This window comes from Rattus rattus, chromosome 12 (genome assembly GCF_011064425.1).
Source record: "Rattus rattus isolate New Zealand chromosome 12, Rrattus_CSIRO_v1, whole genome shotgun sequence".
NCBI classification, from domain to species: Eukaryota; Metazoa; Chordata; class Mammalia; order Rodentia; family Muridae; genus Rattus; species Rattus rattus.
The window spans coordinates 90,502,766-90,514,781 of NC_046165.1; the positions used below are offsets into that span (position 1 = coordinate 90,502,766).

Here is a 12,016-nt window from a genome sequence, read left to right on the forward strand (position 1 = left end):
CCTTTCATTACTCGCGACTTTTCCCCACCCGCCTGCGGCTGAGAGGAGTTACGCATGCGCCGCGTGCCCTTATGGCGTAGGACCTGGTCTGCTCCCCACTCGCCGCAGGGCGGGGTTTAGTGCTGTCCGAGTGGGTCCGGTGTGGACATGGCCGCTTGCTACACCAAGGCGGTGTTGGCCGCCCTGGGGGTGCTCAGTGTCTGTTCGGCCAGCAGCAGCTCCGGGTCTGGGGCATCGGGGAAGGCGGGTGGGGAGGCTGAGTGGGCGGAGCCGTGGGATGGCGCGGTTTTCCGGCCGCCGGCTGCATTAGGCGCTGTGGGGATGACGCGCGGGCTGGGATCACCGCCGCCGGGGAACGCAGAGACCGTGGACCTACCAGTGTTGCTGTGGTGGAGTCCAGGTCTGTTTCCGCACTTCCCAGGTGACTCGGAGCGCATAGAGTGTGCGCTCGGCGCGTGCGTGGCGTCCCGGGATCGACGGGCGCGCGCCGACCCGCGGACGCGCGCATTGCTCTTTTACGGCACAGACTTCCGCGCGGCTGACGCACCCCTGCCGCGCCTGGCGCACCAGAGCTGGGCGCTCCTGCACGAGGAGTCGCCACTCAACAACTTCCTGCTGAGCCACGGCCCGGGCATCCGCCTCTTCAATCTCACGGCCACCTTCAGCCGCCACTCGGACTATCCGCTGCCGTTGCAATGGCTGCCTGGGGCCGCCTATTTGCGCCGGCCCGCGCCTCCGCTCCGGGAGCGCGCCGAATGGCGTCGCCGCGGGTACGCGCCGCTGCTCTATTTGCAGTCCCACTGCGACGTGCCTTCCGACCGGGACCGCTACGTACGCGAGCTCATGCGCTACATCCCGGTGGGTGAGAGAGCGGCGAGGCGAGGCGGGGCGGGGGTGGGCCGGGCGAACGCCACACCCCGCTGACCGCCGTGCTCTGACTCGCTTAGGTGGATTCCTATGGCAAGTGCCTGCAGAACCGCGAGCCGCCCACCGTGCGGTTACAGGACACAGCTACGGCCACCACCGAGGATCCAGAACTCATGGCTTTTTTGTCCCGCTATAAGTTCCACTTGGCCATGGAAAATGCCATCTGCAATGATTACATGACAGAAAAACTGTGGCGCCCCATGCATCTGGGTGCTGTGCCTGTGTATCGTGGATCACCCTCTGTAAGGGACTGGATGCCCAATAATCACTCCGTCATCCTAATTGATGACTTTGAGTCCCCTCAAAAGTTGGCAGAGTTTATTGACTTTCTGGACAAAAACGATGAAGAGTATATGAAATACCTGGCGTACAAGCAGCCTGGGGGCATCACCAACCAGTTTCTTCTGGATAACCTGGAGCACAGGGAGTGGGGAGTGAATGATCCTATGTTGCCCAACTACCTCAATGGCTTTGAGTGTTTCGTCTGTGACCATGAACTGGCTCGGCTGGATGCCGAGAAAGCACATGAATCCTCTCCTAGGGACATTCCTGTCCCTGAGCCTCACATTGCTCAGTTGTCACACATGAACTGTCCAGTGCCTACCCCTGGCTTTGGGAAAGTCGAAGAGATTCCTGAGAATGACAGGTAAAGGGGTTGCTGGGATGCCCTGCAGCTCCCACACCAAACTACTTTTTTTTTTTTTTTTAGTCGTGTTGGGGACTGTGAAAAAGACAATACAGGCTCACTTTGCTTTAAGGTGTCAGTGGTAGTTGGAGGGGCTGGGTGTGGTGGATACACACATAAAGTGGGCCAGGCTATACATAACCTGATTGCCAAGCTGAGGTCCAGCACCTGAGCTGAGGACCCTTGGTGGGGAGGTGGGCAACAGAAAGATGAGTTTTGGCCGACTCATTAAGCCCAGGGCCTTCTGCATGCCCCGGGGAACATTTTCCCGCCTAGTCACACACCTCAGCCCAATAAGAGCATTTTGAAAGGATTTTTCTCACCTGCGGTAATCAACTAACCATACCAGAGCTTCAACAAGCCTGGGTTGACCTCAAACTTGTGGTGATCCTCCTGTGCCGCCATACCCATGAAAAGCATTTGCATATTTTTTTGCGTGTGATGAGGTCAAGGCTTTGAGTATGCTAAGCAAGCAGGCCCTCTGAGCTATACCCCCCAGCCCTCCTTTTACTTTTAAGTTTTTTTTTTTTAAGGTTTTTAAGATTGATATATGTATATAACATTCTGCCTGCATGTACGCCTGCATGCCAGAAGAGGGCACCAGATCTCATTATAAATGGTCATGAGTCACCATGTGGTTGCTGGGAATTGAACTCAGAACCTCTGGAAGAGCAGCCACTTAACCACTGAGCCTTCTCTCCAGCCTCCTTTTACTTTTATATGCCCTCATTTATTCACTCTAAACAGAACTGAAGAAATGCTTTCTGTAGTTGTGTAATTAATACTGAGGGTCAGTGTGGTAAAGGGAAGTGAGTCAAAAGCAGGATATACCTGCATTGGAAAAGGTGTGCGTGGGAGGCAGAATGGGACAGGTTGAAACCATTCACAGCAAGCCACCACAATTAATTTGGAGAGCGATTTCTAGAATAGCTTGCAGAAAGTGACTTCAACAGCGGGTGTCAGCAGAGGCCTGCTGACATATGCTGCTGGCACTATAGGTTCTTGGTCCTGATATGGGAGCTTTTCAGTAAGATGCTGTCAGTTTATGCTGAATATATGATTTACTAGAAGAAAAATCAAAATATTAGGGAAATAGCCAGGGATTGTAGTGCATACCTGTAATTCTAATGCTAAAAAGACAGAGGCAGGAGTATCAGGGATTCCAGGTCATAGTTTGCCACACATGGTGAGTTTGAGGCCAGCCTGGGCTATTAGAGACCCTGTCCTACTAATCAAAGAAAATTCAGGTTATGCCTTTTCTACACACTAGATGTCATTATATCTTCATTTAGACTCTCAAATAACTGTGAAGATTAAAGCCATCCAAAGGCCTCCTTGCTTTCCTCTAGAACATCATTTCCACGCTCTGGACCCTTTGCACTTCCTTCACGTTTGAGAGCTAGAGGCAAGTCTGCAGTGCCAGCCGCTTTGGAGGACTATGATGTCTCTGTTTACGACCTACTCCCTATCTCTTGGACCAGAATTAGTTTTACTCCCAATCTCCTTGTCCTATCCAGAGGCCAATGTCTGCTTAATTTTTTATTTGTTTGATTTTTAAGACAGAGTTTTTTCAGTGTAGCCCTGGCTGTCCTGGAACTCAGAGATCCCCCTGCCTCTGTCTCCTGGGTGCTGAGGTTAAAAGTGTATGCCACCGGGGTTGGGGATTTAGCTCAGTGGTAGAGCGCTTGCCTAGCAAGCACAAAGCCCTGGGTTCAGTCCCCAGCTCCGAAAAAAAGAAAAAAGAGAAAAAAAAAAAAGTGTATGCCACCACATGGCCCTGCTTATGATTTCTTTGGGACCAGAAAGGCAGAGCCTATTACGGCTGTGTCTCCCCAGTTCACCTCCCACTCCTGTTTTGTCATTTCAGCTGGAAGGAAATGTGGCTACAAGATTACTGGCAAGGTCTCTATCAGGGGGAAGCTCTCACTGCCATGATCCACAACAATGAGACACAGCAGAGCAAATTTTGGGATTACGTACACGAGATCTTCATGAAAAGGAATAAAAATCTCTAACTGTCTTCATGCAAGAGCTGCTAACTTGGAAGACTTAAGGGGACTGCTTTACCTTGGTACCTAAGGCACACCCACCTTTAGTGAATACTGTCCACTAGATTGTGACCTGATGTTTTCACTGGTCCTCCTGCCCCGTATTGGGGATTGGAACCCTGGGTTTTGAGAATACTAGGCAAGTACCCCCAGCCCTCTCTACTGAATGGTATGGAGCCAGTGTCTCACCCTGTAGTAAGAGAGCTTCTCCTTAAAGAGAAGCAAAAGCCAGAAGCACCCATTTGATAAGTACACATGTCTGTAGCCATTTCATCATTTTAAATATGGGCAGGATGGTTCAGCATAGGATCTGTAAAACTTCTGTTTCTTTAAAGTGTCTTTAAACAGTATCCGTCCCTCATCAGCTGTTACACTGGGGGTGGGAGGCAAAGCCTTATGTGCAGATGGGTTATTCTGTTTCTCTGCTCTTTTCTCCCCTGTGAGATAGGTCTCACTCCATGGCCAAAGCCAGCACCCAACTCTAGGCCTAACCGGCAATACCTGCCTCAGCCTCTAAGTAGCCGGGGCTACAGTTATACAACACTACGCCCAGCTCTTCAAGTTACTTTAAAAAAATACTTGTACTGTCTTTAATATCAAATGTCTTTTTTTTTTTTTTTTTTTGGTTCTTTTTTTCGGAGCTGGGGACCGAACCCAGGGCCTTGCGCTTCCTAGGCAAGCGCTCTACCACTGAGCTAAATCCCCAACCCCATCAAATGTCTTTTAAGTAGCTTGCTCTCTCTGGCTTTAGGCTATTTCCCCACAAACCGGAAAGGTAGACATTTCCATCATTCTTACTGCTTGGTTTTCTTGTTTAAGGTATATTTGGAATTCCTTCTCTTACAAACAGATTAAGTAGCTAACAGGACACTGATGTCAGTTGCCTTCAATCCATTCCTCAAATTCTCTCACATTCTTCCAGATACCTTTGTGGCACTGAGTCACGTTTTTTTGTTTGTGTGTTTGTTTTGTTTTGTTGTTTTGTGGTTCTGGGAAGGCAAGTATTCTATAAATTGAGTTACAGCTGCAACCCTAATACTGAGGGTTTTTGTGTGTATATGTATGTGGTTTTTGTTTGTTTTTTAATAAGGCCAGCCCAAGGCCCCCAGTTCAAACAGACTGAAGAAAGCAAGGGACTTAAGTCACCCTTTAGTGGCTAGCTAAAAGAGAGATGGTTCAGCAGTTAAGAGCACTGACTGCTCTTCCAGAGGTCCTGAGTTCAGTTCCCAGCAACCACATGGTGGTTCACAACCATCTGTAAAGGGATCTGATGCCCTCTTCTGGTGTGTCTGAGGACAGCTAGCTAAATAAAACTTTAGATTTGGGGTTGGAGAGATGGCTCCATTGTTAAGAGTAACTGGCTACTCTTAGATGGCCGAGTTTGATTCCCAGCACCCACACAGCAGCTGACAACTGTCTGTAACTCCAGCTCCAGGGGAATTAGATACCTGTGTGTCTTTCTTCTGTGGGTACCAGATACGAACGTGTTGCACACAGATTCAAGCAAAACTTCCATATATATCGAGAACAACCAAAAGTGCAGATTTGAAGATGTAGGCGAACTGCCTACTGCCGTAGGACACTGGGAGCTTTTCTGGGGCAACAAGAAAGACTGCCTTGGACCTTGGAGCTACGCTTACTGCATTGATTGGTTACCACTTGAGAAGTCTCCTGGTTTATCATCGTATCTTGATTGTAAACTATAGATGTCTGTGAATCCACGTCCATAAAGATGGAAACGTATATGCCCGTTAGATGCTTTAAGCAACAAGGCTTCGTGGTTAATATTGTGACATCTGAGGATGTGACTGAGAAAAGCTTTAACACAGGTGGGAATTACATTGCTGAAGTTTTTGTTTTCCATTATGTGTGTGCTGGAGACGGATCCTAAGGCTTCTGTGCATGCTGAGCCTGCTCTCTGGCTCTGCCTCTGAGCTGTGTTCCCAGACCTTTATTTTGATCTTTAGTAAAACAAGTCTTCAGTAATAGCATGGGGGACTGTTTAACCTATTTTGGTTTTTGTTCTTTTGGAGAGAACAAGATGTTAAGAAGTGGGTCCATGAGTGCTAGGCCAACTTGGGTTACAGTGGCAAGACTGTCTCAAAAAACAAAGTTAAAATTTTATAGTACAGATGGGCATGGTTGTGCATGCTCTTAGTTTCAGCATTCCAGCACTTTGGGAGGCAAAGTCGTGGAGCGAGTGTTCCAGGCTAGCCAGAGCTCTGTGTTGAGACCCCCCCCCATCTCAATAAATAAATAAACACAAATAAATATCAAGTCAGAGGATTCTGATTCCCAAGCAAGTCCTCAGTTTCAGTGCAGGCGCTGACTCCTGTGGCAAAGTGTCACACAGGTGCAAGCCTGAGTCAGAAACGCAGATGTGACGTGGGGCAGGGAGGGTAAGTGATGGTTATGCAGGTGGGGTCCTGTTCACCCCACCGGCTCACAGGGACACTCACTCACTCTAGCACTTTCTGCAGCGTGAGCCAGCTGCTCCTGAATGCTGAGTCTGCTTTCTGCTCTGTGCTGCCCAGACCTCCTTTATCCCTGCCATTGTGTAAATAATCATCAAAGACCAGGGCAGATCGGGTGCTACGTTTCTCCGAGGGAAAGAACTACAAATAACCGCATAGCACTATACCAAGGAAAAAAGCAACAAGAGCTTTTTCCAGTCCGAGGCTCAGCTACCTGTGTGCTGCAGGTGACCAGGACGAGTGGTGGAGGTCGCTCATCCGAGTCTTTTATGGCAGGTGTTACTATTTTTATTATCTCAGGTTTCATTTTATATAATAAACTGCTTTTTACAGTGTCTCCTACCTGGTTACTTTATTGACCTTGTTTATTATGTGTATGTGTGTACTACTGTGTACCTATGCATGTCAGAAGAGTCCGTTTTCTTTCTACCATGGGGTCTTCAGGGACTGAACTCATCAAAACTTAGTGGCAACACCTCTGTTCACCAATTGAGCCATTTTGCTGGCCTGTATTTGCTTACTTTGGGGGAGGGGGGGTTGAGGGTGATAAAGTTGGAGACTTGTAAAAAAACAATGGTAAACGCCTTTCCTTGTTTCATTATTTTGTTTGTTTTTGTTTGTTTCTTTAAGGCAGGGATGTGTTGTGTGGCCCTGGCTTGCCTAGTACTCATTATATGTAACCTAGGCTGGTTTCAAACCCTTAATCTGTCTCCTGCCTCAACTTCCCAAGTTCTTGGATTGTAGGCATATGCCACGTCTGGTACAACTATTTTCAGGCACTAGAGATTAGTAATGAATAAAATACACAAATGCTCCTTTCATTTTTAAATGTTTTTAAAGAGATATTTAAAAATATCTTTTCGTGCTTGCTTCAGCAGCATATATACTAAAATCGGATGATATACAGACTATTAGAAGGTCCCTGCGCAAGGATGACACACAAATCCGTCAAGTGCTGCATATTTTTATAAAGTGAATTAGAAAAAATTAGCAAATGCAAATTAAAGTTTGGGAAAGAAAAAAAAAAATCCCCGTGTGTGCGCTCAAGCTGGAGGTAGAGGTAATTGTGAGCCCTGTGAGTCCTCTGGAAGAGCTAGCACAGAGCTACCTCTCCAGCCCGAGCTAAGATTGCAAAGTAGATGTTGGGGTAGACAAGGTCACAAACATTACAACTGTGTGTGGTGGGTGCTGTGATGGCTGCTGGTATAGGGTGTGGCAAGAGGGAAACCCCCTCTGATGTGAACCCCGTATTAATACTGAGATTCGCCAGAAAAAACAAGTCCACCATTTGGGGCTAAATTTAAAGCAATCTTTATTAGATACTAAATACTGACTAAAAGTCAGGACCATTCCCCGGAATTTCCCTGCTGAGATTGGCCTCGAGCTACATAACTGAGGAAGAAAGCCATCCATGTAGGTTGTCAAGGGAGAATTCCAAACATTTGTGGTAAATAATTTCAACAACAAAGTACCTATGCAAATACATCTTGCTCTAAAGTAGACACGATATAAATTACAGGACTGCTGGATTCCGTTTTCCATTAGCAGAAATGTCTTGGGAATTAATTTGTAAATACCAAAGAATTCATAGCACATCCTTTGACTTGGTTTTGTAAACAATTAAAAGTCAAACATTAAGTCCAACAAGTCACAACTGGGGATCTATAAAAAGAAATATAGGGGCAAGCTCAGTGGTAGGGACCTAGGCCCTAAAAGAACAAAAAAAAAAAAAAAAAAAAATATAAATGCTGTAGTGTTAAATGTTGGGTACGTCATACATAAATGTTATCACGTTCACCCTACTGTGCGATCATTCCAAACGAGTAAACGGTATCTACCCAGCAGTCCTTGTAAAAAGCAACCATTATTTTATTATTTTGGTTTTTCGCTACAGGGTTTCCCTGTGTAGCCCTGGCAGTCCTGGAGACCAGGCTAACCTCGAACTCATAGAGATCCGCCTGCCTTTGCCTCCCCAGTGCTGAGATTTAAAGGCGAGTGCCACCACCTCCTGGCAAAAGGAATCATCATTCTCACAATTGTTCTTTGCAACCCAACATTTATAACTACAGCCCCAGAGGACCCGACACCTTCCCCTGGCCGCCACAGACACAGCACTCACGTGGAACACACAGAGACACATTTCACAAACAAGTGGCAGCCTCGGACATGGAGCCCTTGAGTCTTGCCCTGTCCTGAGCCTGCAAAGGGCGCGCACATCCTAACTTGGTGTCGGCTGTTGGCCCGACGGGGTCCTGATCGAGCGTCACTGTGGGACTCAGACCCGGAAAGAGCGCGCACAGCCGGTCGTAGGCCGCACGCCCAGCGCGTAGAGGTCAAGAGGGGTCACGCACGGTGCCGCGGAGCTTACTGGGAACGTTGTGCAAAATGGCGGCGCCCAGTCTACGCGGCCGCCTTGCGCGGTTTGCGAACCCGGGAAAACCTATCCTGAAACCCAACAAGCCTCTTATCTTAGCTGATCGCGTTGGGAACCGACGCCGAGAGAAGGGCGGTGAGCACTCGGAGTGGGAGAGGCCGGGTAATATCGGGGGAGAGGTGTTAGGTCGGCCTGTGACTGAAGGTCCCCCAGTTCTTCCCCTCCAGAGGCAACTTGTATCACGGAGATGTCAATGATGATGGCTTGCTGGAAGCAGAATGAATTCCGCGACGAGGCGTGCAGGAAAGAGATCCAGGACTTCTTCGATTGTTCTTCCAAGGCTCAGGTGATGTCTGGCTCCTAGGGTGCCGCCTTGGGAAGAGACAGGGAAATAAAAAATAAACGGTTCACACTGCCTTGCGCTGCATTATGCATAGTCTCCCATTCATCTGGGACTGGCTCACCCTCACCAAAGTGAGAAAAGCTAAGCTTTGACGAAGGTTGATCTTCAGTAATTTTCTAGCCAGAATAGTAGTGTCAAATGATAACAATCATTTGTTCATCTCAAATCCCTTTAAATCCCCGTTTTGTTGCTTTGGGTTTCTTGTTTGTTCTTAGTGTGTGTGTCCTGCATGTATGCATGTGTGTAAGTGCTTGCATGTTTGAATGTGCAGGGACACATCCGTGGGTACTTGTGCTGCATGGTGGTCTGAGGCAAATGTCTGGAATTTTCCTCCATTTCTCTTCCACTGTATTCTTTGAGGCAGGGTCTCTTGGGGTTTGGAATATTATAAAAATTGTGGGTCTAGGGTCAGAATAAGTTGAAGAACTGTTACTATTTTTTTTTCTTCTGTTGTGTTTTCAGGAAGCTGGGAAGATGAGATCAATCCAGGAGACTCTGGGACAGTCTGGAAGTTTACCTCCCCACAAAATGACTAAGTTGTTACAGAGATTTCCCAATAAATCTCATCTGAGCTGAAAATGGAGAAACATTTTCAACGAACTCTCATTTCTGAAAGCTACACAGAGGCATATTAGGGATGTTTGCATGCATTGCCATGCGTTTTTGAAGGGTAAAATGAGGCAAAACACTCAATTTTGCTCTTCTGAATGAATCGTGTTCTGGATGGTGTCTTGAAATAAAACCCTCTAAAAAAGAAATTGGCCATTTCTTCTAATTAGCTCCTCCTCCTCCTCCTCACACCCCCAACCCCATCCTGAAGATGAACATCTTGGCCTTTCCCACCATTGGGCAAGCACCCAACTACTGAGCTAACCCTTAGCACATCCTTTCTTGAGCTCTATAATCTTCCCTAGACCTGGAAGTTCTTTACTTCCTGGCATGGTTTTCTTTCTTTCTTTCTTCCTCTTTCTTTCCTTCCTTCCTTTCTGGCATGGTCTTCTTCCTTCCTTCCTTCCTTCCTTCCTTCCTTCCTTCCTTCCTTCCTTCCTTCCTTCCTTTGAGTTTCTCTGTATAGCTTTGGCTGTCCTGTAACTCACTCTGTAGATCTGCCTGCCTCTTTCTCCCGACTGCTGGGATAAAGGCGTGTGCTTCCACTTCCCAGTACAAATATGCTCTTGATCCAAGTCTGGAAGTCCTATTGCTTTTCAAGTCCTTTACATGGTTTGGTCCCTTGTCTTCTGATACATAAATGGCAGTGAAGCCTCTGTATGCAGAGCTGTTTTACCATCAGCTCTATTTAGTGAGTGTGTCCTTCACAAGTAGTCTGTCCAAGTGCATGCACGGATAGCCCAGAGAGTCCATAGAAACATTTTATCTGAGTTGTACAGTTAGTGTTTTTTGGGGGCCTGAAGAGATGACTTAGCATTTAAGGGTGCTTGCTGCTTTTGCAGAGGACTGGCATTGGGTTCAACAGCAACCATGCTAGGTACCTGCCTCACAATTTCCTGTAATGAGCACCAGGGGACCTGGTGTCCTTTTCTGGTGCCGGCAAGTGCACTTTTATATATACAATAAAAACATGTACAGGATATGGTGGTTCTACCGCTTTGGATATGTGCCCAGGGAGTAGCACTATTAGGAGGTGTGGACTTGTTGGAATAGGCGCGTCGCTATGGGAATGAGCTTAAGACCCTCATCCTAGCTGCCTGGAAGTTAGTCTTCTACTAGCAGCCTTCTGATGAAGATGTAGAATTCTCAGCTCTGCCACACCATGCCTGCCTGGACACTGCCATGCTCCAGCCTTGATGATAATGGACTGAACCTCTGAACCTGTAAGCCAGCCCCTTGGTCATGGTGTCTGTTCACAGTAATAAAACCCTAACTAAAACAGTGGTACATACCCTTTTTCCCAGTACTTAGAAGGCAGGCAGGCAGGCAGGTCTCTGAGCAATGCCATAAAGAGAATCTGCCTCAAAAAACAAAACAAAAACTTTTTTTTTTAAAAAGTTACTTAAAAAAAAAAAAATCAAACAAACAGCCTGGCAGTTGGCTCACACCTTAAATCCAGCACAGCAGATCTCTGAGTTCAAGGCCAGCCAGGACTACACAGTGAAAACGTGTCACAGAAACTCCCAAAAAGAAAATTAAAAAGTAAAAATTACGAATGGATTACATACTCTGGCCAGTCTTGCTGAATGGATACATAAGCAATACTATGTTATAAATTTGGTAATTACCTTTTATCTAAGGAATTTGAAGGTGGTGTTTTTCACGTCCCCTCTGGCAGCTATTTTCTCTCTCTACTAAATAATCAGGTAGAGTAGACTGTCACATCTCAGTATTTCAGTGACTTTCCACTTAGTTCTCCCAAGTTGTAGAACTGCGATTTGGTAGGTAATTCATTGTAAAGTACTGTCTTTTTTTTTTCTTACACTCTCCTGTTTGTTCAAAGTATTTAAGGTCCTCTGGTAACTAACCTTTTCTTGGTTAGCTCATAGTATTAATGTTGTAGAGAAATGAGAGTTCTCTATGATCTGTTGTGATAATTACTACAGTGAAGAGGGCTCTTTCTTCCTTATCGCTCAATAGCTAGATGTCCCCCTAGTCCTGTATTCCACTATAACTGTCTGGGTCTGCAAGCTGGGTCTTTTAGTTATATGAAGAAATTCAATATCCAATTTTGGATATTTTAGACTAAGGAGTCTTAATCTAGGGTCAGTAGATTCCCATAAGTCTGTGAACTGGGATGAGGAGAAATATATCTAGCCACAGCAATCGACAGTAGCATTAGTGTCCATAAAATAATCAAGAGAGGTGGGTGGTGACATAGAACCCAGGGTTTTGTAAATGCTAGGCAAACATCATCAAATACCCTGTCCAGGCTGAAGAGATGGCTCAGCCAATAAAGGCCAGGCTCATAACCAAAAATGTAAGAGTTAAATATCCTGCCAATCTTGACGTTTAACGTATAAATAAACAGTACTATGTTACACGTTTGTTTTATAATCTCGGTAATTGTATTTAAGGCTAATTAATGTGTAATTCATAAACAATCAGACGAGGTGGAAGGAATCTATGGACTTCACTATACCGATAAAAGGTCTT

At 46.5% G+C, this 12,016-nt stretch overlaps 2 protein-coding genes and 1 non-coding gene across 3 annotated transcripts; all 3 read left to right on the forward strand.

Annotated features, from left to right (window-relative positions):
* The first annotated feature begins 6 nt into the window (after positions 1 to 6).
* On the forward strand, positions 7 to 3,632 carry Fut11 (fucosyltransferase 11). Its single transcript, XM_032917421.1, has 3 exons — positions 7 to 858; positions 948 to 1,573; positions 3,480 to 3,632. The coding sequence occupies exons 1-3, from the start codon at positions 148 to 150 to the stop codon at positions 3,625 to 3,627; spliced, it is 1,485 nt and encodes a 494-aa protein (XP_032773312.1). The 5' UTR covers positions 7 to 147; the 3' UTR covers positions 3,628 to 3,632.
* A 3,364-nt stretch (positions 3,633 to 6,996) lies between these two features.
* LOC116914188 lies at positions 6,997 to 7,101 on the forward strand. The gene has a single exon (XR_004389727.1). It is a non-coding gene; the product is annotated as a U6 spliceosomal RNA (small nuclear RNA).
* Positions 7,102 to 8,487: 1,386 nt separating this feature from the next.
* Chchd1 (coiled-coil-helix-coiled-coil-helix domain containing 1) lies at positions 8,488 to 9,665 on the forward strand. The gene is made up of 3 exons (XM_032918115.1): positions 8,488 to 8,643; positions 8,736 to 8,854; positions 9,374 to 9,665. Exons 1-3 carry the CDS (start codon positions 8,520 to 8,522, stop codon positions 9,485 to 9,487), a joined length of 357 nt encoding a protein of 118 aa, XP_032774006.1. The 5' UTR covers positions 8,488 to 8,519; the 3' UTR covers positions 9,488 to 9,665.
* The last annotated feature ends 2,351 nt before the right edge of the window (positions 9,666 to 12,016 follow it).